The sequence below is a fragment of the Ascaphus truei genome, chromosome 3, assembly GCF_040206685.1.
Source record: "Ascaphus truei isolate aAscTru1 chromosome 3, aAscTru1.hap1, whole genome shotgun sequence".
NCBI classification, from domain to species: Eukaryota; Metazoa; Chordata; class Amphibia; order Anura; family Ascaphidae; genus Ascaphus; species Ascaphus truei.
The window spans coordinates 373,032,716-373,059,926 of NC_134485.1; the positions used below are offsets into that span (position 1 = coordinate 373,032,716).

The window sequence follows — 27,211 nt, forward strand, 5'->3', positions numbered from 1 at the left end:
AAGTGCGCCCTTCAGCTACACTTGACCACTGGGGAATGAATCTTAGACTGTAATATGTTCTCTCTTTTAAACAGCATTAAATGTTATTTTTAAGATTATACTGTATTTTAATTTTATTTTTAAGATGTTATAATCCAGAGATTGCCTCCAAAATTGGACTTTTCACCGAAATGAAGACGGCTGCCGCTTTCCCAATAGAAGTCATGGGGATGAATCTTTAAAATTATTTTAGCATTTCTAAAGATATTTCAAGAAGTAGTACAGGATGTTGCATATTTCTCAGAGTACTTTAATGTGATGTGCTGTCCTGGGGAGTGTAGGTGAAAAAGGAACTATCATTGGTGGGCCTCAAAAAATAATTAGTGCATCAACCATACGTGAATCTGATACATATCAGTGCATTTGGTGCTCAAAAATTAAAAGTTATAAAAATACAAACAAATTGTTGAATGCTGCTGTGACCCAGTGTTGGATTGCTTTCTCAATCTCATGAAGTGTTGAAAGGTTCGTGGTAGTTGGGAAGCGCAAACATATGTGGAAACAAAAATAAAATGTCCGATAAATGTGAGGGAATAATAAAAGGTACACGTAATGGTATCTTTAGGTGAAGGTTCACAGACTGCAGTGTGATGGTGGGAGATGGCATCAGCGTTGATATGTCCACTGATACCTTTAATAAATATAAAGGGAACCGGACATAGTGCAGACTGTAATACTTTATATGGAAGTAAGTATATGATATTATACACTCACATGGTATAGGCAGAATACAGGCAGTTTGATCACACGATAGACACCGGCTAACAGGTAAGTGCAGTTTTTTTGGAATCTTTCCCTCCGCCTGACACACGCCTCACGGCTCCATCTAGGGATTCCGGATGTGATGTCAGCGGGATCCAAAAATTTCCGGTCGACTGTGTGAAGCGTCACTCTACGCGTTTCACCATAGCTGGTTTCAGCCCACAGCCAGCACCACGTGCAGCTCTCACCAGGGGGCACTCACTGCACTTTGCTTTATTTTTGTTTCCACATATGTTTGTCTTGGGGAGTGTATCTTTAAACATGCCATTGTCCTTACATCACCTTTGTCCTAAAAAGGACTACCCTTTTAATTACTGTTTAACTGAACAGCTGTTAATCATTCGTTAAACACTAATAGGTGTTAACAAACATCACAAATCGCTGTCAATTCCACGTTCTTTAAATTCTATGGCAGTGAACAATTTTTAGGTCTGCAACGTATAACAGGATCAGCATAATAATCGAAAATGTCATGTGTGCGTTTTGTATGCTACTTTCAAGATCTTGAGCCAATGTACAGCACTGTTTATCACACCTGCATCATAATCCACGAGATAAAGACATTTATACTTCGCCAAGACCAATACATGGATTATAACACTTTTTTTGTAATAAGTGCAAACAACGTACATTTTTTGTGATATGGAAGGTCAGGTTATAAAGTAAACTACTTCATCAAACCCCAAATGGTACTGTATGTAAAAAGCAGAGTGCCTTACCCACAGGTCGTGTTCAGCAAAATCAAACAGGAGCCAGACTTTCCTGTCCGCATGAGAGAGGAACACTTTTTGTAGAGAAATGACATTTGGATGTTTCAGCTCTCGCAGAAGCTGCAAAATAAAATAAAAATAGATTGCAAACATCTCTGCCAAGTAGTAACAATATCAGCGCTGGATGTGACAGACGGAAAAAGACAACAGTATTATTTCATAATTCGAAGCTGTGCAAAGCTCCAGTCCTATTTAACAATGGAGGTTGAAATAAAGTCATGAAGCTGTCCATGTAATGCCTTTCCTGACATTTTTAATGGTGTAATTAAAGCAGAAGTGGGCAACTCCAGTCCCACCAACAGGTCAGGTTTTCCAAATATTTCTGCTTAGAGCACATGTGGCTCAGTCAAAGACTGCACCATCTGTGCTGAAACAGGGATATCCAGAAAACATGACCTGTTGCTGGGACTGAAGTTGCCCACTCCTGAATTAAAGGCATGTTTAATACTTTGGGTTTCTTCAGAAGATATCTAAAAAAAAAAAAAAAAAAAAAAAAAAGAATAGATGGCAACAGTTAAGAAGTTGCCGTTACCAATGCTGAATTTAAAGACGTGCTTAGAATTTAGAATGGCCATACAATATTCTTGCATTTACATTTCTCCAAAACTGAAAAGCACTGTTTTCGGATTATACAGGATTTAAAACATACATGTTTTCACAGGTAAACAGAGCTTACAGAACATCCTATGTAAACATACATAAGGATCATTTTAACCAAAAAGGTAGACATCCACTATTCTACTCCCGAAGACTGTAAAAAAAAAAAACACACGCGCGCGCACACACGCAGTGGCCATTATTGTTACACTTCCCGCGGTGTATACCTCGGAATACCCATGTCATGGCGCAGGATTGCGTCCAACCGTACCGCCTTAAGACGTGAGTGCAGGCGAGTGCAGAAAATTGCATTTTAGTGTTCTCATTTTTAAAGACCTGAAATTGACACAGTAGCACAGTAGCACAGTAGCACAGTACAATTCATTAATTTCATTGCACATAATTGCACACAATCCATGAAACTCAAACAAAGCAACCGCGATAAACACGTGTGCCTGGGGCGATTGGCCGCGTTAATGTTGCGTGGAGTAGAGCAGCGCACACGAAAACGGCGCCGTGATTTGTTTCAATAACGGCCGCATCTGTATATATTTCTGACAGGATTGCTGCTTTAATCCTTGTTCCTGGTGATTTTCTGATGCGGAGCCCCTCGCCTGGTTCCCGAGATGCGTACAGGTTTCGGTGCCCGTGCAGTTCCTGGATTTTTAAAGCTGGCGCCCTCGGCCATGCAATGGGAAGCCGCAACGTCGGCCCTTAGGTTAGCTGCCATTTTGAACTGCTCAGAAGGCAGAGGAGACACCAGCACCTAAAATGGCAAGTATCTTGGGAACCAGCGTCTTCCAAGAGCTGAAAATAGCCCTGCTCAGCTCTGAGGGAGACCCCGACCAAGAAGGAAGCTGGGATTGCCGCTCTAACGGTGAGATTATAGTCCTTACTTGCGCGCGACGACCACAAAGCCTAGTGGACGCCTGGAGCCCCAGTGATGTGTGAACTTGGCTGCAGGAGATTGGGGAGGCGTCATGAAGCTGGTTTGCCATCATTGGCTGAACCGCTCCCGTGATGCGGACGCGCTTGAAAATACATTTTTTTGCCTTTTCAAAACGCGTTTGTGCTATCGCGCTCCGCCATGCACGTACTAGGGGCAGCTGCATTGGGATTATGCCATTTGTGTTTGGCGCGCGTGTGCCAGCACCATCGCACGGAGTATAATCTCAGCCTAAACCATGTGGAATATAATACAAAACAAAGTGCTCCATATGTGAATAAAAACTTGTAAGCCAACTTGAATAACTTAATAAAACCAAGGATCCGTCTTACTCACAACGGCTCACTACTAGAGTTTAAAATTTACATTTCAGCAGAAGAGACACATTGAGATGTAGATCTCATGGCTTGGGATGAAAAACAGCTAAACTATTGTTAAGCAGGTGTTCTCTTCTTAACTGCCCTGTTTAAAAAAAAACAACACGTTTTGATGCATTTTTAAAAGCATGCAGCAACATTATTATTATTTGTTAAGCACCAACTTATTCTGAAGCGCGCATTAACCACTCTGCAGCATTGCAGACCATGCTAGCCTCGAAGGGGTTAAAGTCTATTCAAGAGTGAAGTTTACACAGGAGTGAGCAAACTTTTTATGCAGAGCCCCCGTTTTCATCATTGAAATTTCTCGGGTCCCCCCTGCCTGATGTAATCAAAATCACACGGAAAAAAAAAAAACCTTTATTAAACGGTATACAATGTAAATACAAATATGTCTAAATACAGCTCAACCCCGTTATAGCGCGATCCGCTATAACGCGGTTTGAGCGTGGACCCCGAAATTTAAAAAAAAAAGGTGCGAAGTGGGGTGGCTGCGGGGGGGTGGGAAGTGCGGTGGCTGCGGGGGGTGGGGGGGCAAGTGCGGTGGCTGCGGGGGGCAAGTGCGGTGGCTGCGGGGGGGGGAAATGCGGTGGCTTCGCGGGGGGGGGGGGGAAGTGCGGTGGCTGCGCGGGGGGGGGGAAGTGCGGTGGCTGCGCGGGGGGGGGGAAGTGCGGTGGCTGCGCGGGGGGGGGAAGTGCGGTGGCTGCGCGGGGGGGGGGGGGGGGGGAGTGCGGTGGCTGTGGGGGGGGGGGGGGGCAACACAGACAACAGACACACAACACGACAACACAATCATAACAGTCACACACTTTCAGCTGGTGGGGGTGGGGGAGTACTAAGCATGCTCCGGTCCCCCATGTGCTGTTGCAAACTGGGGCAGGTAAACAGACAGGAGGAGGAGGGGCTGTCTGTGTGCAGTGAAGGCCCCGCAACAAGCAGAGAGCACAGAGAAGCAGCACGGAACTCAAGCTTATTCGGCCGCACTCTGCGCACATCTTGGCCGCCCGCCCACATCTTCTTGGCCGACCGTGCACAGCGTCTGCCGGCCATCTTCTTGGCCGCCGGCACCAGGTTTTACCGCACGCCGCCTGCGCTCCCCCCACCCCCAAATAATTTTGCGCACCGCTGGACTATTTTAGCACAATGTATAGAAGCCCAATTGGACCGTATACGTTTCTAAACCCACTTTGGAAGAAGCAATATTTGGAATACACAGACTAAGGTAAAAATATTGTGTACTTGTATTGACGAGTGTTCCACATTAACACTTGGGCATATGGACAGCAAAGAAGGAACAGACTATTTAAAAAAAAATTAATCTTATAATCCATTGGAACAAACAGCACGCTTCCATAGTCACTAATGAAGGAATAATTGATCTAATCAAATATTGTCCCTGGAGTTGCAAGCAATGTACAGTGACATTAAGGAATGCATAAACCCAGGTATAAATGTAAATTAATGTATTAGAAAGTGTTTATTAAAATCGGTGACCTTAACCTACAGTTGCTTTCAGTCTAAAATAAAATGTTCACCATTTCGGCCGATTTAATAGTGCTGTTCGATGTAGCGGAAGGGGGAGGGAGAGGGAATAGGTTCACGTGTGAAACCGAAACAAAATGCGACACTATTCCTGTAAGGTTTGGCGTGGGTCATTAGAAATGCTGCACTTTAGAATTTAATTTAGCACTTTGGAAGTCTGAAGTGGAAAGTAGAAGAAGCCTTTCCTAGATATTATATAAAGACATGTTACTTAATTGCAGTGTTGACGTAATGTATCTTTTGCCAAAAGTAAAATCAAAGTAAGCCGGAAACATATAAATCAAATAGAATATAAAATAATGTATTTAAGAAGCAATTAAAGATCAAGAAAACCGTAAAAGTGCTTACACTGCACTGGTTTCCGACTGGTAACTCACTCTGCACGGATATGTGATGGAGAAAATGCATACATAGTTGTTTATTCATTAAAGTTACATTTCCATAACGGATCCATTAATATACTTTGGCACTTTAATAATGAATCTATCTATCCTTTAAAGCACTCCTCTCTCTCTCTCTCTCTCTCTCTCTCACACAGTCCTTCAGAGTCCAAGTATGGAAAGCAGAAGATTGCACAATGTCTTTATTATATAAAGATACTGGCCCATACTGTATGTAGCAAGCAGTCCTCAGAAGAAAGCCTTTGCCACTGGAAGAAACCTTACAGCCCATTGACTTGACAGGGTTGTAAGAGGTCTTTCAGTGCTGGAAGGTATCTTATGGCAGAAGACTTCTTGGAAATTAACTGTGGTCTCTTAACTTTATTACAAACATTCTTCACAATGGCTCGATTTGATTGCATATTCCATGTGATGCAATTATGACACTAGATGTATTAAGGTCAAAGCACATTTAGATACGTTGCTAATCTTTCTGCCTTTTGCCTCTCCTCAAATAGAACATTCTCGCCATGTCAAACATCACATGTCGCAGGAGAAAAACAAATCTGAAAAATTGAGAATATAAATATATATTAAATATATATATTTATTAATTATAGAAAAACGGCTACCCCCACTCGTTAGGTATAGTCTGCATTTCCTTTAAAAATCACCTTCAATGGTTTTTTTGCCCTGAAGAGCAAAACTGCCCGTTTCACCAGCAGAAATATGCCATCAGATTAATTAAATTTCACTTATTTTTTTATTACATTCAAACAGGCATATATGCTCTAGAGTAATGGTTTACAACCCTGTGGGGAATCAATGATCATCATGCTTTGAGTAACCAGTAAATTACCAACAGATGAATGAACTTAGTTGACATATGAATGTAACAATATAGGGAAATAACCAGAACGTGATTTTACTAGTGTCTCCAGTTGATAAGATTTAGGGTCAATTCCTTATTAAACTGAAAAAACAAAAATGCAGAGATCAATGTCTCTGAACACGATGCTGTTTCTGTTCCAGCCATCAGGCTGGATGTGACATGGGGCCTTAAGGGTAATCCAGGCGTCGGGTTAGACATGACGGGGCTAGGGGGGAGGGCCTTCACACCTAGTTAGTACACCTACAGCCCCTAAAAATACTAACAGAGGCCAATGTTGTATTGTATATATCATAAGGGCACTTGTGTGCCACTTTAATTGACGTACACGTACATCATTAAGGTACTGAAAAGGTTAAATGTGTGGTTAAGCCTAATTTTTTTTGGCATACGTGAGAGGGGTTCTCCGTAACAGAACCACGTTACTTTGTTCTGCAGACCCCCTGATTCCTGAGATACTCCCTCCCGAAGGTACTCCCGTCACGAACCCGCTTCCTATTGGCCTGCGTGCCGCAGGAGATTTACCAATCGGGAAGAATGGCAACACATATGGATGCATGTATCTCGGGAACCAGGAGGTCCCCAGAGCCGATATTAACACACTTCAGCTTCGGAAACCCCCTGCTTACCACCTAAGCTGAAATGTATTGAGAGGGCATTTCACTTGGAATACTCCTTTAAATAGCTACAATTCTCTAGAGCCAAAGGTTCCACAGGGGAAAAAAGTAACATGTCACATCCTAGGTAAATCCCATATTTGAATCCTGTCTCCAATCATCCCCTTGATGTGTCTCTTAATTAAATTCAGCTTTTACACTTGGGCAGGACAACACCCTGGTTAGAAAAACCCATCTGTTTTAACGTGCCTCACATGTGCTAATTTAGATGGCTTGGCTGAACTTAATTCAGTCAGGTGACATTTTAGAGCTATATAACTAAAGGCACAGCAGCCTTATGCTGTCTTGCAGTCTGATTTTAAAGCAGGCCATATTTAAAGTAGACAATTTTAGTTCAAAAGGAGTGAACAAGTGGACAACACCTACTGGCCCTGAATCCGATCTGGGAAGGAGGATATTATCTATCCCAAACTGCACATCTCAGCACTTTACTATTGCTGTGATGTCACCTAAACTAGTTATATTTGCTATGGCCTCACTTCTTTTCAAATTATGCACTTCTTTCTACAAGCCTCATGTCTCCAACTCTTTTCATACAGCTCCATCACTCCTTTCTTTACTAATTCCCAGTTCACATGAACTACTTTCTTACCTGCGCCCTCTGACACTACACAGCTATACCCCCTGCACTAAAACACACCCCTACAAATCATCCTCACACATTCTTTTTCTTTCCATGCATCTTGGGATCTCTTTCCCAATCCTGGTCCCTGCCTTAATTTTACATGCCCTCATCCCTGACTGCCAAATTCAACTTTTACTCCTTGTGTCAACCCCTCCAACCTCATACCCATCCCCTGCCACCCTCCCTCTCCTGTGCCCTTTGGAATGCTCGCTCCCTTTCTAACAAGTTCCTCTGTGCATGACTTCTTTCTCTCTCACTCTGATCCTATTTGCCATAACTGAGACCTGGCTCAGTCAGTCTGACTACTCTGGAAGCTGCTCTCGCTTATGGTGGCCTTTCTTTCTCCCACACTACATGCTCTGATGGCAAGGGTGGAGGCGTGGGGCTCCTCCTTTCCTCTCTCTGCCTTTATCGAACACTTCCTATTCCTCCCTCTCTTGCTTTTCCCTCCTTTGAGGCTCACACTGCCCAGATCTTCTATCCTCTCCCTGTCCACGTGGCGGTCATCTATTGCCCACCTACCTCTCTTCATCCCCCCTTCTGCCTCTCTCTCTAACTTTGAATCCTGGCTCTCTTTCTTTCTCTCCTCAGACTCCCCTGTTCTTCTCCTTAGGGACTTCAACTGCCAATTGATGACTCCTCTCTTCCTCAGGCCTCCCACTTTCTCTCTCTAACCTTTTCTTTTTGCCTTCAGCAGTGGACTACAGCTAGCACCTACAAGGATGGCCACTACCTAGACCTGGTTTTCACTAAACACTTCTCTCTCTGATTTCTTCATTTCCCCCTTTCCTCTCTCTGACCATCACCTCATCTAATTTTCTCTCTCGCTTCTCCCCTTCTCCATCTACCCCTCGTTTCTACAGAAACCTGCGCTCTATTAACCTACCAGCCTTTAATTCCACTCTACGCGCCTCCCTCTCCCCTCTCAGTTCTGCTCCAGACCCTGACAACTGGTCAGGAACAACAACTCTGCCCTATCCTCCTCTCTTGATCTACATGCCTCACATTCTCTCTGCCGTCCTCGCCCTTCTAACCCCAGACCCTGGCTAAATTCCCACACACGCATGCTGCGTTCCTCTACTCGTTCCTCTGAACGCCTATGGAGGAATTCTCACACACTCACATACTTCCTTCACTACAAATTTATGCTATCCTGTTTCAACTCGGCCCTCTCAGGCTAAACAAACCTACTTTTCTTCACTAATCAACACGCACAAGTCTAACCCACCCCAATTCTCTGTCTTTGATTCTCTGCTCAAACCACCCTCAGCTGCCTCTTCGTCCTCCATCTAACCTCAGGACTTGCTGACTATTTTAAGGAAAAGGTGGAAACCATACGTCAGAACAACCCCTCTGTTTCCTCCTCCCATCCTACACCGCTTTGTAACTCTCCTCCTGCCTCCCTTGACTCTTTTTCCGCTGTCTCAGAGGAGAATGTGTCACTGCTGATCTCCTCTGCTCCCTCTACCACTTGCCCTCTTGACCCCATTCCCTCCCATCTCCTAAAACCTCTTGCTCCTACTATAATCCCTACGCTCACACACATTTTTAACTCCTCCCTCTACTCTGGTACCTTTCCCTCCTCCTTCAAACATGCAACAGTTATACCATTACTCAAAAACAGCAAGCTTGACCCTACATGTCTTTCTAACTATCGACCTGTCTCCCTCCTGCCTTTTGCCTCTAAACTCCTTGAACGTCTTGTATTCTCTCGCTTGCTCCACTTTCTCAACACCTATTCTCTCCTAGACCCTCCACAATCTGGCTTCCGCACTGCTCACTCCACTGAAACAGCCTTCACGAAAATAACCAATGACATCCATGCTGCCAAAGACAGAGGTCATTACACTTTGCTCATATTACGCGACCTCTCTGTAGCATTTGGCACCATGGACCACCCTCTTCTCCTTCGATATACATTAAGACTGTAGATACTACTTTAACACCTCCCCTAACTGTAACAGAAGAAATATGCGTCGGTTTCTCTCATCACTTAGGCAAAAAAAGCCACCAATAAACCCTTCCCAGAGTCTAAAGACATACATTTACATTTTAAATCATTTAATTTTAAGGAAAGAACGTAGAACAGTAAGTCATTGTGATGGCGTTGTGAGAACTATAAGTATGACCCAGGAAGTTCTAGTTGTCATGTCAAACCTTTACAAACGGTTAAAATACTCATGCTTGTTTTTCTTTAACCCATCAAAGATTTTAACCATTTACCCAATACCTGTCATTAGTAATAGAACTGAACCTTGTACAAGGTATAAAGATCTTAAGATCCACAAATCTTTTGGCAGGTAACACATCCTATGGTATTAAACAGGAAAAAAAAAGCCCTAGACCATAAGGAGCGGCATGACAAAGCTGAGGGGCCCCTCCCCTAAGGAGCCATGATGTCAGGCCAGGGGGAGGGGTTAAGGGGTACATAGGGCAAGGGGGAGGGATCCTAGCTTTCTTTTTCTCCAAGGATCTACTGGAGCGAATTCAGATTTTCCTGGATCCTGATTCATGGTATCCTAATCCTGAAAAATGGCTGCGTGGTGCTGAGGTAGAAAGACACGGTCTGAGGACCCAGCGGAGAAGGTGATCGCAGTCAGCAGCGGAGACTCGTGGATGAGGGAGCTGCAGGAGGAAGCGTGGTAGCACAGTGCCGAGTGGCTGCTGGCACACGTGCTTGGCAGTGAGGCGTTGATTCAGGCCTGAGGGATCGCCCGGCAGACCGGAGACGCAGCAGCAGAGGTATTGTATTGTATGTCTTTATTTATATAGCGCCAAAAGTGTACTCAGCGCTTCACAATGCATATAGTACAGGGAATTATAATACAATAAGTGCACCAAAACCAGACAATAGGAAAGGAAATCCCTGCCCCGAAGAGATTACAATCTAAGAGGTGGACGGCAGAAGGCAGAAAAAGAGGAATTTGATTTTGTTTTTTTCAAACCGCCACAGATTGGGCAGTTTTAGGGTCGGCAGATTTCTTTGGGGTGGATTTGGGAGGGGTAGTACGCGTTTGGGTGTAATTTTCGTGGTGGGACAGTTGTGAATTCCGGAATCCGTTGGCGGATTGTCGTTTTGATGATCTTCCGGCAGATGGTTGATTCCGTCAGCTGGGGAGCTGGTGTGGATTCAGCAGATTCAATCTGCAAAGTGAATTTTGGGTATTTTGTACAGAGCCTGTGCGGATTTTGGCGGGGAGAGCACATTTTGGGTATATTCTACGGATTTTGACAGAGCCGCGGATTTCGGGGTAAAATACGTGCGGATTTAGCAAAGGGGTGGGGGAGTTTTGTCAAGGGAAACTCTTGCGGATGGACATGGAGGCTCATTCCCGGTGAAATCCGCGCTTATTAGAAAAGGGTGGATTTCGGGGTTAAAATCCACTCGGATTGGGTTGCAAGGGCGAATTGCGGGTAAAACCTGTGCGAATTGTATGCAAGCGCGGATTCCGCAGAGGATGCACCATGAGGAGAAGGGAGCGGCGGAACCAGAAACACAGCAGGGAATGGCTAGGGTTACAGTGGTCCTGACTTCCGCTGAGGCTGAGCCCATTAGGGCAGGAGAGGGATTGGGGTACAGCATGAGGTGCCCAGATGGAGAAGAAAAGGACGCAGCCAGCATCAAAATGGCAGGCAAGTCAAGCCAAGACAAGGCGGACGCCACTAGAAGTGGAAAGCGTTAGTTTAAACCACTGCAGATGCACATAGGGGTAGCGCGGGCAAAAATAGAAAAGGAGGTGGGGGTGGCAGAACAGCAAGACCGTTTGCCTCTCCCCCATTACCGGGGTTGAGAACTTCTCCATTGGGGGTGGTCCCAAAGAAGGAGACGTATTGTCGTGAATGATGTGATTGACAAATTTGTGGACGGACAACATGGACGTGTTGGCGGCCGTGAAGGGACTATCAGCGTCAACTCCGGTGGTGGTCCAGCTACGAAGGTTGCTGGTCCTAAAGTGCCTGGATCATGATATATGGTTCAAGGCTAAGCATATCCCGAGTTTGGATAATAAGATAGCGGATGCCCTTTGTCATTTTAAGGTCACGGCGTTCTGGAAGTGGGGTCTAGAAGTGGGTCCCGGGAGCGGCCACAACGGGAGCATGATTCACGCAGCAGCTGTGGCAAGGAAGTAATTCGGGAATGATGGAGCTGGTGAGGGCTTCTGTAGCCACGGGCACATGGTCAGCATACACCAGGGCATGGGAGGAATGGCAGGCCTGGTTAAGTACAGCGGGGGAAGAACAATGTCCTGAGGGTGTAATGATAGATGCAACAGTGAAAATGTTTTAAGGTTCCTGGTAAAGAAACGGGGATTGGGAGGATCAACCTCAATGATGGCAACATTTTTAGCACACGTCTCCTTCTTAAAGTTGCGGGGAGACAGGAACTTTACGAAGGATTTCATAGAACACAGAGTAGTGGCAGATTAGAAGAGGGGGGGGACAACTCCAAGGATTATAGGGCCCCGATTTCGGCTGCAATGTTGGAAAAAATTATAGGGGTAGCGTCCCATTCCCGGTTTAGAAGGATTCTGAAGAAATATCCAGAGCTAGCGGGTTTTGGTGACTTGATAATTATGACCCATTCTTTTAGAATTGGAGGTGGGGCAGCATCTGAAGCCACTTGATTGGCCCTAGGGGAGACAATTATTAAAAAGCTGGGCAGGTGGTTAGCAGGAGGTTTTACGGGTTAGGTGTTAGACCATGTACAAACTGTTAAAAATGTTAATTGGTTGAATTGACTTGTTTTTGTCCAGGTCACACCCCTCTGGAAGTCTGGCTGTGCGGGGATTCCTATGTTCACTAAGCATGAAAGGAAGCCGAGCTTGGCCAGGGGGAAGGCAGTTGGGGATAAGGGCAGACTTGGCCAGGTTGTAGTTGGTTGGCATTAGTGGGATGCGTTGGGACCAACTACTGCCAGAGATATGTATGCAAAGGGGTAGGGTCCCATCTCATAATTTTGCAGCATGTGGGGGAACAATTTGGCATCGGTCCAATCGTTAAGATTTAATGAGAAACATGCTGCTGGACATAGCGCTGTTAGAGGCAACATTTAGCCATATGAGGATAGTTTGGTCAGGTGTCTCCTAGGTTGCGCTGGTGTGGGGCCAGAAATGACACAGTGGTAGACAGATGCAGGAAGAAAGTAAATAAGGCGATGGAGGCATTCGTGCTGGCCTTAGGGGGAATTGCAGTAAGGCATGAGGGCTTTGAAGGGGGGGCTGAAAGGCCTGTGTAGGGAGGAAGAGAAATTTATCAGACATTGGGAACGATATCATGATTTTAGTATGACATGGTGTGCTGAAAAAAATCAGTGAGCTTAGTGGTGGCTCGCAAAGCCAGGTTAAGGCCTGTTAACTGATCTTGCTGGTGACGGGAGTAATGTTACACTAGGAGGGGGACTCAATCAGTATTGGCTCATGGAGGGAGGTCTCAGACAGACATCGGTATTATAGTTGGCGCGGTATTTTAGTTGGCGAAGGCGGTACCATTCCAGGCTGTTGCGGCAAGCATGGTGGTGACCTTCTGGATGGAATTTGTGGAAGGTACCATTCCAGACTAGGCTCGGTTGGCGTAGTCTTGACCTTTCGATGGAGGCTCTGTGCATTCAGACTAAGGTATTTGAGTTGCTAGATGAGCACAAGCTGAGGGTATCCCTCAAGCTCAGGTAGGTGTGAGCAGAGCAATCTGAGGATCAATAGGAGATATGTATCTGTTGTAATAAATAAAGCTGTGGACGTTAATTTGTGATTTTGTTTGTGCTTTCGGATTTTTAAGATGCACTTTGAAATCCAAAAAAAGTCAAAATGTAAGAAACTCTACTTACTGCTATTTCTCTGCATGCAGACATAGAAATTCCAGTACCTTCTATTTGCTTTAAAGCATAGTCTCGGTCATCTTTCCTATGAGAAAAAGGAGGAAAAATGAGGGTTAGTATATAACTGTATAAGTTTTAGTAATTTACCATTCAGAAGCATATCCCCCACATCTAACATTTTTACCTTCCCATGGATACAGCTTGGATTGCAGAAAATCTGAGTGCACGCCGCCCAGAGGAAGAGAGACGAGTTGCCAGTGACTGTTCCCCAAGAAGCCCAAACCGGAAGTGACGCGACGCTCTGGAGGTAGAGACGGAAGTAATCCCCAGAGAGTCACCGGGAGGCAGAGAGCTGACCATGGAAGCGTCTTACAACCAAGCTGAACGGAGGCGGGGGGATGAGCCACGGCATACATCAACTCTCCTTGATCACATTGGTGATATATGTGTTTTTTATTGTAAGTGTGCATTTTTGGGTACCAATATAAAGATTGTTTTACTATTGATCTGCACTATGGATCTCTCTCTCTTTTCCATACCTCCTCATCTCGCTGCGATTGGAGAATAACACCACTCCAAAGACAGAAGATTTTCTGCAATCCAAGCTGTCTTTTGTTGCCCGTTATACACTTTAATCTTGTGATTAAGCTGCACATAGGAGCCAAGAATTCGACAGAGTTAATTCACTTTATTTAATCATCTACACTTAGATCGCTGTGCTTTTGTCTTGTTTCCCTTTATGCTCCCCCTGGTCTGTGAATACAGAAGAAGAGCAAGAGACAATTGATCAAATATACCTCAAAATTATTTACAAAGGGAGAGGGGGGGGGGGGGGAGAAAGTGTGTATTTAAAGGAGTGGGGAGAAGAGGGAGGAGGGGGAGGAAGGAGATGGGGAATGGAGGTGAAGGGGGGACGAACTGAGGGGGGGGGGGGAAGCGGACCTGAGAGGCAAATGTATAACTGTATTAGTGCGCCAACATCCTGTATTAACCCAGTCATGTTATTTTTTCTTATTAAGTGCTCTCCTCCTGCATCTGAAGCGGAGCAATGTAAGCAGAACAAGCTGAGAACTAAACACAGCAATGAGAATATGACCGATCCAAGGGGGACAGTGACGGGAAACTATACCTCTGACGAGAGGCATACATGTACACAAACGCACACCACGATCAAGACAATAGAAGAAGGGGGGTGGGGAAATCACAAATTCAAACTACACAATACATACAACATCAGCAGAGGGGCTCCCCAGGCAAAGAAAACAATAATAGACAACTAAACAAATATATAAATAAATAAGGTCAAGACATTGTAGGAGTTGATGGAAAGAAAACAAAAACAAAACAAACAAACAGGGGGGTCAAGCAAGGCTCATACAAACAAAATAGAGGTTTAATAAGAAGGGACGCAGAAGATAAAGTGCACATGCAAGGAGGAACATCTGATACACAGGAAGATAGAAAGTACTCCTCTGGAAAAAAGTGACGTTCAGAAGAGATAAGAAAGTTAAAAGTTAGGAGTTAATAATCAGCAACTTAGATCATGTTGACAAGCCGGTTTAAAAAAAAAAAAAAAAAGTGTTGGAAACAAGCAGAAAAGAGTAAGAATCCCCAGATTACAACAAATAACAAGAACCAGGAAAGTAATAAAGGAACACAGGCATACAAAGTATCTAAAACACACACATATATAAAATGCATACACGAATAAGAACATGGAATGTCAAAGGGCTTAACAATCCCATAAGACGCAGAAAAGTTTTAAACTTCTTAAAAAAAAAAAAAAGCAGATATAGCATTCCTACAGGAAACGCACTTAGATTCAACAGAGACAAGCAAATTTCAAAGAGATTGGGTGGGACATAGCATCTTTTCCCCGGCCGTAGGGGAAAAAAAAGTCGGAGTAGCCGTACTTTAAAATAAGAACCTCCCCCTAGAAGTAATCAACACGGAGGGAGACAGTGAGGGACAATTTGTAGCGGCAGAAGTCAGGAGTGGAGGAGCAGAATACCTCGTAGGCAATGTATATGGACCAAATGACCACAAAATCAGAGTTCTTTCAGGAGATAAACAAGGTATTGAAATATAAAAACAGGAATATTATAATGGGCGGAGACTGGAACACAGTCCAGGACATGTTCTTAGACAGATCAAGTTCCAAAGGCAGCTAGTTCCCCTCTCAATTTTCATGTGTGCTTCAAAAACTCGACGCGCAACGCGGCAGCCCCCCCTCGCAGCGGGCCTGGCCCCATTGTGGGGCGGCTCTTGTCCCTGCAGCGTCCGTCACAGCGAGCGCTGCGGTAGCCAGCGGGGACCTGGTTTAATATAGAAATGGGAGAGGTCATTATTTCCGGCAATGGTACGCCAAGACCTAGACTAGGTAGAACAAGCCCGAACACTTGGAGATTCCCAAACTATGAGCAATAGTGAAGAATTTGTAAAATACCTAAAGGGAGCATGGGAGATGTTTAAACACAGAAATCAGGAACATAAGGGGAACCCCATACTCTTTTGGGAAACATTGAAAGCAGTGATTAGGGGAGACATTATGGCATATATTTCCAGAAAAAAAAAAAAAAGAAACAGCCAACCCAGGAGTTCTGTAAAGGACTTAGCAAGACATTTAGAGAATTCAAAACAGATCCAACAACCCCAAAACAAAGGAACAAAACAAAGGAACAAAACAAAACACTTGGAAAAAGATCAGCAAGGGAAGCCAAATTCTTTAGACATGGGAATAAATCGGGAAGGCTGTTGGGGAAATCTCATGAGAAATTTCATATCAACCAAACCCATAACCAGTATGTACGAAAGGACAGGAATAACCAGAGGCAAAATATAAATCAATGATGTGTTCAAAAGCTACTACAGCAAATTATATAAAGGAGATGTAGACATAAGAGCAAGAGAAACATTTTTCAAAAACCTGCATATATCTAGAATTAGCCAGGAAGACATGGATAGGCTGAACTCCCCAATAACTCAAAAAGAGATAAACGACAATCCAAAACGTCAAAACCTTCAAGGCTCCAGGCCCAGATGGGCTTTCTGGAGAATACTACAAAATCCTGAAAGAGGAACGGACTGAACATCTCCACAAGTATACCATAAGGCACATTCATGCAGACAAGCGAGATGGCCAACATTATGATAATACACAAACAGGGGAAAGATACTCAGGCCCGAATCTTACAGGCCAATCTCCCTGATAAAGCAGGACACAAAAATGTTGACCAAAATCACGATAGACTAGCGAACATTCTCCCGTCCTTGATACACCCGGACCAATCGGGATTTGTCAAGGGCCGGTCAGCGGTTAAAAATATCAGAAAAGTACTAGCCGCAATAGAATGTGTCTGGCTACATAAAGTGGGGAACACAGCCCTAGTAGCTATTGATGCTGAAAAGGCATTTGATAATATAATGTGGGACCATGTGTTCTTTGTGCTGGACAAATTTGGACTCAGCGGAAACTTTAACAATATGATAAAAAGCAATGTACAATAACCCAAAGCCCAGAATAATAGCAGCAGGACACTTTTCAGACCCATTCCAGTTATATACAGGGACACGGCAAGAGTGCCCTATGTCGCCCCTGTTTTTCAACCTCGCAATAGAACCCTTAGCAATTTATCTGAGACAAATGGAGGCATTTAAGGGAATCATAATGAATAAAACAGAACTAAAAGTATCAATGTTTGCAGATGACATACTAATGTTTATGACCAACCCCAACGAATCATTAAAAAAAATACTGCAACAAATAGAAATATTTGGGTCTTTTCCCGGATTTAAAATCAACATATCTAAGACAGAAATGATATATACAGCTCAACCCCGTTATAAAGCGGTCCTCGGGGGCCACCCGATCTGACCGCGCTATAACCAGGGTCGCGCTAATTTTTAAAAAAATGCCCGCCGCATGCCCGATCGAGAGGAGGGAGGCGCCGGCAGTCCCACACGATCCCCCAGCAGCTACAGATTCCTGTGGGGAAATAAGAGAAGTAGAATAGCTCTAAAAAAATTACAGCTACCAAAAGTCATGGGTGGCATCAATTTACCAAATATTAGAAACTACAATATAGCCTGTGTAATGAGACACGTAGGAGACTGGATTAAGGATACTAATCACTACTCCTCCCCAGAACTAGAAAAATACTTCTCACCAGGGACCTCCCTGAGAGAACTAATTCACAAAAGATGGAGGGATATCCCATTAACCCAAAGAAACAACATTATAATCAAAGACACCATAGCAACGTGGAAAACCGTTAAAATTATTTTTTTTTATTATCTTACACAATCTCAAGATACATACTAATTCAAGACAACCACAAATTCATACCAGGGGCTACTCAGCCTTCATTACAAGTATGGAAAAAGAAAGTCATCACATGCCTAGAGCATCTGATCAACGGGAATTTATGTAATTCCAAGAATTTGCACAAAAATGGGACATTCCACAAAACCTGATGCGCGCGCGCACACACACACACACACACACACACACACACACACACACACACACACACACACACACACACACACACACACACACACACTTAATCAGCTAGTGCAAAAAGTTGACAAACCGCAAAACGACAGTACTACTAAACAACAAACTAGATAATTAGTTTAGCTTAAAGGAACAAAAAAAAAACCAAACTGGCAGAACTATATAACATAAGAAACCAGGATATGGGGACCACACACATGCCAACACACTCAGGGCCTGGCAAAAGGACTTCCCAGAGATACAAAACATTTACCAACTGATAAAAGGTATCCAGTTGGTACACAAGATTATATCATCAGAGAAATGGAGGGAAAAGCAATACAAAATAACACATAGGGCTTATATCGCATTCACAAGACAGATAGGGACAAGGACAGAGGACACTACGATCTGTCCTAAGTGTAAGACACCTAAAGTAGACCTTAAACATTGCCTCTGGACTTGTTAACACAGCTCCAGATACTGGGACCAAGTGATAGAATACATAAAAAGAAAACGAAAGATTTCATGGGCGAAGGACCTAAATCACTATGGTTCTTGCAAACAGAGAACTGGACAGACGGCAAACAAATTAGCAGAACAGTGACAAGACCCTCTGAAATTATACTCCTAGCCGCAAGAAAGACCATTATGCTGAACTGGATACTGCCACTCCAGCCCTCGAAGGAGAACCTACATAATACACTGCACAAACTAATGACAATAGACAGACTGGACACATGCACAGACAGACACAGAACGATGGGGAACTTCCAACAAAGGTGGGACTGGTTTCTAGACGGCAGAAATATGTGGACGAAAGACGGTATAGAACAAAAGGCCTAGAAAAAAAACAAAAAAAAACAGGGGAGATTGTCAGAAGACCCGCGGTTATTTCTGGTCTGTGAGCCATGAGAGGTATCGGAGAAGAGACCTCCAGATTCTATAGAGTGCCTTAAATATGCAAGTCAGGTATATAAAAGGGAACAACAGATCTAAGTCTGGGATGGGATATGAGACGCAAAAGGCGTCTGGAGCGTTTCAAGCATGTAAAATAAAAAAGGACCAACACTCCGAGTTGAGTTTGAGTTTAAAGTTAAAATAGATTAGCTCAAAATCGAGCAACACCGACAGCTTTGTATAGAACACCGCAATGATAACAAGACAAGTAACAGAGATATACTGTACAAGGGAGCAAAATTGAGGGGAAATGAAAATGCAACGGGGGGTGGAAGTGGCCCCGCTGAGACATATAAACGGCAAATAAAAGGGCACCAGTTCTCACCCAGGAATGGGGAGGGACCAAATTACCACAATTACAAGCCAAACATGAACCCAAATGGTGTAAGATTTAATAACCCAAAAGCCTGACAGGTATGGAAGTGGAGCCGCGTCAACACCATGATAATACTAACCAAGAACTTGTGTCAAGATAAATGAAAATCAGTAGAAAAATGATGTTGTATGCGGCCAAGCAATGCGATATACTGTACATGGAAAAGTTGATTGTATACAAGTTTAATGTGATCCCAATAAATCGATTTGTGGGGGGGAAAAAAAGTATTTGGAATACTGCTCAATAATGCAATACTTGTTCACTTGGCTATTAGGGGATACCCTTATAGCGATTTATCTCATCTATATTAATTCTCCACTTCAAAAGGATATACAGTATCTATTGAAAACATTTGAACACAAGGGGGCTTATGCAGAGAGGCACGTTAAGGTCAAATTCGGCAGGTTTGCGCCAAAAATGTCTGCATTGAAAGAGATAGCGGCGAGAATTTGGCGGGGCTATTCAAATTCGCCAGACGTGTGGCGAGAAGCGTGATCTCGCCACTGCGAAAAAACGCACGATTCCAGTAGCTCTGATGCGCATGAACGCGCCAATCGGAGCTACTAAATGGCGCGTTTAGTGGAAATTTTGCCCGCCAACAAAAGTTGGCTGTATTATGGGCTAATACCGCGCGGCTCAGAATGGCGAGTTTCACGCCAAGTGAAACTCGCCTAATTAGCCATTTCCTGCACACCGCGCTACCGGAGTTCCCTGCATACCACAACTATAAATTACAATCCTGTGGTGAATTTAAGCAGTACCTCTCTGCATAAGCCCCAAGGCGTTTTATTTGGAACTTGCAACTTGGTTTGCATTATTTTCTCAACTGCTACAAGTATTGCAAAAGGTCACCTTTTTCTGTATACCACAAAACATTTTGTCTTGTTTTCTCAGACTCTTTTGTAACCTCCATTACAATCCTCGTCGTTTTAAATCAATTTTTCTAATCAGCAATTGAAAACGTGGAGTATTCTTCCTTAACTTCACCTCCTTTCTTGGGTGTAGATTCTAAGTCTGAATCAAACTGCATATCATGCTAGGAAGGAGCTAATCTCTTGCCTTTCTGTTCCCTCTGCAGAATCTCCTGCAGGCTGTTTTAATTCTTTATCTACTTGCTTAAGGCATCTTGCACTGAGCTTTACAACCAGGATAAACTCCTGCATCTGAGCAGGGACATCTAAAGCGGCTATATGTTTAAAGCAATCCAATCCCATTTTTTTTTAATATACATCTGGCACTGGTCTATTAAATACAGCAAAACAAATGCTTAATCTTCGATAAAAACTTTTTAGGTCTCAGACTTGTCAGACAGTATAGGTTCCTTAACCCATTCTGGGATAGGAGTTATGGGGGTAAACAAGAAACACCAGATCAATATAGTTCTCCCATTGCATCCAGCCTTGTGGTCCTAGAAAAAGCTTATTCATCTGACGGACTCCTTGCCGGACTATGCTGTGGAGTTCTGACTCCAGCCTGTATAAACCTTTATTCCATATAACATCTTGAGATAAAGTTCTCACACTAGATCCCTTTCATTGCACTCAAAGTACACATTTAGTGTTATTTAAACATAATGAATTCATCAGAATTAATCATTCTTTTGGACAGGATGTTCCAATACACCTTGTATGTACCACTGACTGGAAAAGTTTGTGTACTATGAAAATAATAACATTTTATTTTAACAAAGACTTGTGTATTATTTACAATGTGATTAAAACATAATTAAAATCCCTAAAGGGAGGAGCATCTCAAGATTGCTGACCATTAGTGTTTCCCCAAGTGAAATGGGTATAGGTCATGCAACTTTAAGTAGTACCTTTAGGAATAGCAGTAGAACCTCTAATTGGCAATAGCAGTAATAGTTGTAATACTATTATAACCTGAGTTATAATGCAGTAGTGTGAGTTAGATCAGGGGTGAGCAAACTTTTTATGCCGAGCCCCCCTTTTCATCCATGAAATTTCTCGGGCCCCCCCTGCCTGATGTAATCAAAATCACATGACGTCAGCGCACGTGAGCTGGTTCAGCCATTGAGGGCGAACCAGCTTTGTAACGCCCCCGTCACGCGTCTACAAAAAAAGTATTTATAGCACAAATTACATAACTTAAAAATAAATATTATAATATTTGTCTAATAGCGTTCCCATTTCTGCTGTATTATTAATCTCTCTCTTCCCGCCACATTAGAACACCTCAGGACCTCTCTAACCTCTTCCAGTCTCTCCCTGTATTTCTCACTCCCCCTCCAGTCCCTCTCTATTCCTCCCCTCAGTGTCTCCCCCTCCCCCCCCCACTCTCTTTCCCTCCCCCCAGTGTGTGTCTCTTTCTCCCTCCCCCCATTGTCTCTCACTCTCTCCCCTCTTCCAGTCTCACACTCCTCTTCCAATCTCTCCAACTCCCTGTATTTCTCACTCACCCTCCAGTCCCTCTCTATCCCTCCCCTCAGTGTCTCCCCCAACTCTCTTTCCCTCCCCCTGTGTGTCTCTCTCTCTCTTTCTCCCTCCCCCTAGTGTCTCCCTCCCTCCACTGTCTCTCACTCTCCTTCCAGCCATTGCCTCTCCCTCCCCCCAGTGTCTCTCTTGCACTCTCCAACCAGCTATTGTTTCTCCCTCCACCCGGTGTCTCTCTCACACTCTCCCTCCAGCCATTGTGTGTCTCTCTCCCTCCTGCCAGTGTCTCCCTCCCTCCCACCAATGTCTCTCTCATCCCCATCCCCATGTAGCTCTTTCACCCCCCCTCCCCATGTCACACTCACTCTCACCCCCCTCCCCATCTCACACTTTCACCCCCCTCATGTCACTCACACCCTCCCCATGCCTCAGTCTCACACTCACTCCCCCATGTCCCAGTCTCACACTCACTCCCCCATGTCCCAGTCTCACTCTCCCACCCCCCAATGTCCCAGTCTCACTCCCCCCATGTCCCAGTCTCACTCCCCCCATGTCCCAGTCTCACTCCCCCCATGTCCCAGTCTCACTCCCCCCATGTCCCAGTCTCACTCCCCCCCCATGTCCCAGTCTCACTCCAACCACATGTCCCAGTCCCCCCCACATGTCCCAGTCTCACTCCCGCCCCATGTCCCAGTCTCACTCCCGCCCCATGTCCCAGTCTCACTCCCCCCACATGTCCCAGTCCCCCCCACATGTCCCAGTCTCACTCCCCCCCCATGTCCCAGTCTCACTCCCCCCACATGTCCCAGTCCCCCCCACATGTCCCAGTCTCACTCCCGCCCCATGTCCCAGTCTCACTCCCCCCCCATGTCCCAGTCTCACTCCCCCCACATGTCCCAGTCCCCCCCACATGTCCCAGTCTCACTCCCGCCCCATGTCCCAGTCTCACTCCCCCCACATGTCCCAGTCCCCCCCCCATGTCCCAGTCTCACTCCCCCCCCATGTCCCAGTCTCACTCCCCCCCCATGTCCCAGTCTCACTCCCCCCCCCATGTCCCAGTCCCCCCCACATGTCCCAGTCTCACTCCCGCCCCATGTCCCAGTCTCACTCCCGCCCCATGTCCTAGTCTCACTCCCCCCCATGTCCCAGTCTCACTCCCCCCCATGTCCCAGTCTCACTCCCCCCCATGTCCCAGTCTCACTCCCCCCCATGTCCCAGTCCCCCCCACATGTCCCAGTCCCCCCCACATGTCCCAGTCTCACTCCCGCCCCATGTCCCAGTCTCACTCCCCCCACATGTCCCAGTCCCCCCCCCCATGTCCCAGTCTCACTCCCCCCCCCCATGTCCCAGTCTCACTCCCCCCACATGTCCCAGTCCCCCCCACATGTCCCAGTCTCACTCCCGCCCCATGTCCCAGTCTCACTCCCCCCCATGTCCCAGTCTCACTCCCCCCCATGTCCCAGTCTCACTCCCCCCCATGTCCCAGTCTCACTCCCCCCCCCCATGTCCCAGTCTCACTCCCCCCCCCCATGTCCCAGTCTCACTCCCCCCCCCCATGTGCCAGTCTCACTCCCCCCCCATGTCCCAGTCTCACTCCCCCCATGTCCCAGTCTCACTCCCCCCCATGTGCCAGTCTCACTCCCCCCCCATGTCCCAGTCTCACTCCCCCCCCCATGTGCCAGTCTCACTCCCCCCCCATGTCCCAGTCTCACTCCCCCCCCCATGTCCCAGTCTCACCCCCCCCCCATGTGCCAGTCTCACTCCCCCATGTGCCAGTCTCACTCCCCCATGTGCCAGTCTCACTCCCCCATGTGCCAGTCTCACTCCCCCATGTGCCAGTCTCACTCCCCCATGTGCCAGTCTCACTCCCCCATGTGCCAGTCTCACTCCCCCATGTCCCAGTCTCACTCCCCCATGTCCCAGTCTCACCCCCCCATGTCCCAGTCTCACTCCCCATGTCCCAGTCTCACTCCCCATGTCCCAGTCTCACTCCCCCCATGTCCCAGTCTCACTCCCCCCATGTCCCAGTCTCACTCCCCCCATGTCCCAGTCTCACTCCCCCCATGTCCCAGTCTCACCCCCCCCATGTCCCAGTCTCACTCCCCCCCATGTCCCAGTCTCACTCCCCCCCATGTCCCAGTCTCACTCCCCCCCATGTCCCAGTCTCACTCCCCCCCATGTCCCAGTCTCACTCCCCCCCATGTCCCAGTCTCACTCCCCCCCATGTCCCAGTCTCACTCCCCCCCATGTCCCAGTCTCACTCCCCCCCATGTCCCAGTCTCACTCCCCCCCATGTCCCAGTCTCACTCCCCCCCATGTCCCAGTCTCACTCCCCCATGTCCCAGTCTCACTCCCCCCCATGTGCCAGTCTCACTCCCCCCCATGTGCCAGTCTCACTCCCCCCCATGTGCCAGTCTCACTCCCCCATGTGCCAGTCTCACTCCCCCATGTGCCAGTCTCACTCCCCCATGTGCCAGTCTCACTCCCCCATGTCCCAGTCTCACTCCCCCATGTCCCAGTCTCACTCCCCCATGTCCCAGGCTCACTCCCCCATGTCCCAGTCTCACTCCCCCCCATGTCCCAGTCTCACTCCCCCCCATGTCCCAGTCTCACTCCCCCCCATGTCCCAGTCTCACTCCCCCCCATGTCCCAGTCTCACTCCCCCCCATGTCCCAGTCTCACTCCCCCCCATGTCCCAGTCTCACTCCCCCCCATGTCCCAGTCTCACTCCCCCCATGTCCCAGTCTCACTCCCCCCCATGTCCCAGTCTCACTCCCCCCCATGTCCCAGTCTCACCCCCCCATGTCCCAGTCTCACCCCCCCATGTCCCAGTCTCACTCCCCCCCATGTCCCAGTCTCACTCCCCCCCATGTCCCAGTCTCACTCCTCCATGTCCCAGTCTCACTCCCCCATGTCCCAGTCTCACTCCCCCATGTCCCAGTCTCACTCCCCCATGTCCCAGTCTCACTCCCCCATGTCCCAGTCTCACTCCCCCATGTCCCAGTCTCACTCCCCCATGTCCCAGTCTCACTCCCCCATGTCCCAGTCTCACTCCCCCATGTCCCAGTCTCACTCCCCCATGTGCCAGTCTCACTCACCCCCTCTCCCCATGTCACACTCCCCCATGTCCCAGTCTCACTCCCCCATGTCCCAGTCTCACTCCCCCATGTGCCAGTCTCACTCCCCCATGTGCCAGTCTCACTCCCCCATGTCCCAGTCTCACTCACCCCCTCTCCCCATGTCACACTCCCCCATGTGCCAGTCTCACTCCCCCATGTGCCAGTCTCACTCACCCCCTCTCCCCATGTCACACGCTGATGCAGGAAGCAACGAGATGCTGCTGTGTACTGTAGCACAGCGCAGCACAGCGCCACCTAATGGCCAAAAGAAACATTGCAGCTGCAGACGACTTTTTTCCCTCTGCTCCTGGCGAAATCGCCGCTGCTTCCTGCGCCCCCCCTAAACAATCTTGCGCCCCCCCATGTCCCAGTCTCACTCCCCCCCCATGTCCCAGTCTCACTCCCCCCCCATGTCCCAGTCTCACTCCCCCCCATGTCCCAGTCTCACTCCCCCCCCATGTCCCAGTCTCACTCCCCCCCCCATGTCCCAGTCTCACTCCCCCCCATGTCCCAGTCCCCCCCACATGTCCCAGTCTCACTCCCGCCCCATGTCCCAGTCTCACTCCCGCCCCATGTCCTAGTCTCACTCCCCCCCATGTGCCAGTCTCACTCCCCCCCCATGTCCCAGTCTCACTCCCCCCCCATGTCCCAGTCTCACTCCCCCCACATGTCCCAGTCCCCCCCACATGTCCCAGTCCCCCCCACATGTCCCAGTCCCCCCCACATGTCCCAGTCCCCCCCACATGTCCCAGTCTCACTCCCGCCCCATGTCCCAGTCTCACTCCCGCCCCATGTCCTAGTCTCACTCCCCCCCATGTGCCAGTCTCACTCCCCCCCCATGTCCCAGTCTCACCCCCCCATGTCCCAGTCTCACCCCCCCCATGTCCCAGTCTCACTCCCCCATGTCCCAGTCTCACTCCCCCATGTCCCAGTCTACTCCCCCATGTCCCAGTCTCACTCCCCCATGTCCCAGTCTCACTCCCCCATGTGCCAGTCTCACTCCCCCATGTGCCAGTCTCACTCCCCCATGTGCCAGTCTCACTCCCCCATGTGCCAGTCTCACTCCCCCATGTGCCAGTCTCACTCCCCCATGTGCCAGTCTCACTCCCCCATGTGCCAGTCTCACTCCCCCATGTCCCAGTCTCACTCCCCCATGTCCCAGTCTCACTCCCCCCCATGTCCCAGTCTCACTCCCCCCCATGTCCCAGTCTCACTCCCCCCCATGTCCCAGTCTCACTCCCCCCCATGTCCCAGTCTCACTCCCCCCCATGTCCCAGTCTCACTCCCCCCCATGTCCCAGTCTCACTCCCCCCCATGTCCCAGTCTCACTCCCCCCCATGTCCCAGTCTCACTCCCCCCCATGTGCCAGTCTCACTCCCCCCCATTTCCCAGTCTCACTCCCCCCCATTTCCCAGTCTCACTCCCCCCCATGTCCCAGTCTCACTCCCCCCCATGTCCCAGTCTCACTCCCCCCCATGTCCCAGGCTCACTCCCCCATGTCCCAGGCTCACTCCCCCATGTCCCAGGCTCACTCCCCCATGTCCCAGGCTCACTACCCAATGTCCCAATCTCACTCCCCCCCATGTCCCAGTCTCACTCCCCCCCATGTCCCAGTCTCACTCCCCCCCATGTCCCAGTCTCACTCCCCCCCATGTCCCAGTCTCACTCCCCCCCATGTCCCAGTCTCACTCCCCCCCATGTGCCAGTCTCACTCCCCCCCATTTCCCAGTCTCACTCCCCCCCATGTCCCAGTCTCACTCCCCCCCATGTCCCAGTCTCACTCCCCCCCATGTCCCAGTCTCACTCCCCCCCATGTCCCAGTCTCACTCCCCCCCATGTCCCAGTCTCACTCCCCCCCATGTCCCAGTCTCACTCCCCCCCATGTCCCAGTCTCACTCCCCCCCATGTCCCAGTCTCACTCCCCCCCATGTCCCAGTCTCACTCCCCCCCATGTCCCAGTCTCACTCCCCCCCATGTCCCAGTCTCACTCCCCCCCATGTCCCAGTCTCACTCCCCCCCCATGTCCCAGTCTCACTCCCCCCCATGTCCCAGTCTCACTCCCCCCCATGTCCCAGTCTCACTCCCCCCCATGTCCCAGTCTCACTCCCCCCCATGTCCCAGTCTCACTCCCCCATGTCCCAGTCTCACTCCCCCATGTCCCAGTCTCACTCCCCCATGTCCCAGTCTCACTCCCCCATGTCCCAGTCTCACTCCCCCATGTCCCAGTCTCACTCCCCCATGTCCCAGTCTCACTCCCCCATGTGCCAGTCTCACTCCCCCATGTGCCAGTCTCACTCCCCCATGTGCCAGTCTCACTCACCCCCTCTCCCCATGTCACACTCCCCCATGTCCCAGTCTCACTCCCCCATGTCCCAGTCTCACTCCCCCATGTGCCAGTCTCACTCCCCCATGTCCCAGTCTCACTCCCCCATGTGCCAGTCTCACTCCC

The 27,211-nt window shown here is 47.8% G+C and overlaps 1 protein-coding gene across 1 annotated transcript in view; it reads right to left on the minus strand.

The window, feature by feature from the left end:
- CDK8 (cyclin dependent kinase 8) overlaps positions 1–27,211 on the minus strand; it is a 106,330-nt gene that overhangs the window by 36,392 nt on the left and 42,727 nt on the right. The window contains exons 2-3 of the mRNA XM_075592222.1: positions 13,429–13,504; positions 1,521–1,631 (exon numbers count right to left, since the gene is read on the minus strand). Coding sequence (XP_075448337.1) covers positions 1,521–1,631; positions 13,429–13,504 — 187 coding nt within the window. The remainder of the gene's footprint in view (positions 1–1,520; positions 1,632–13,428; positions 13,505–27,211) is intronic.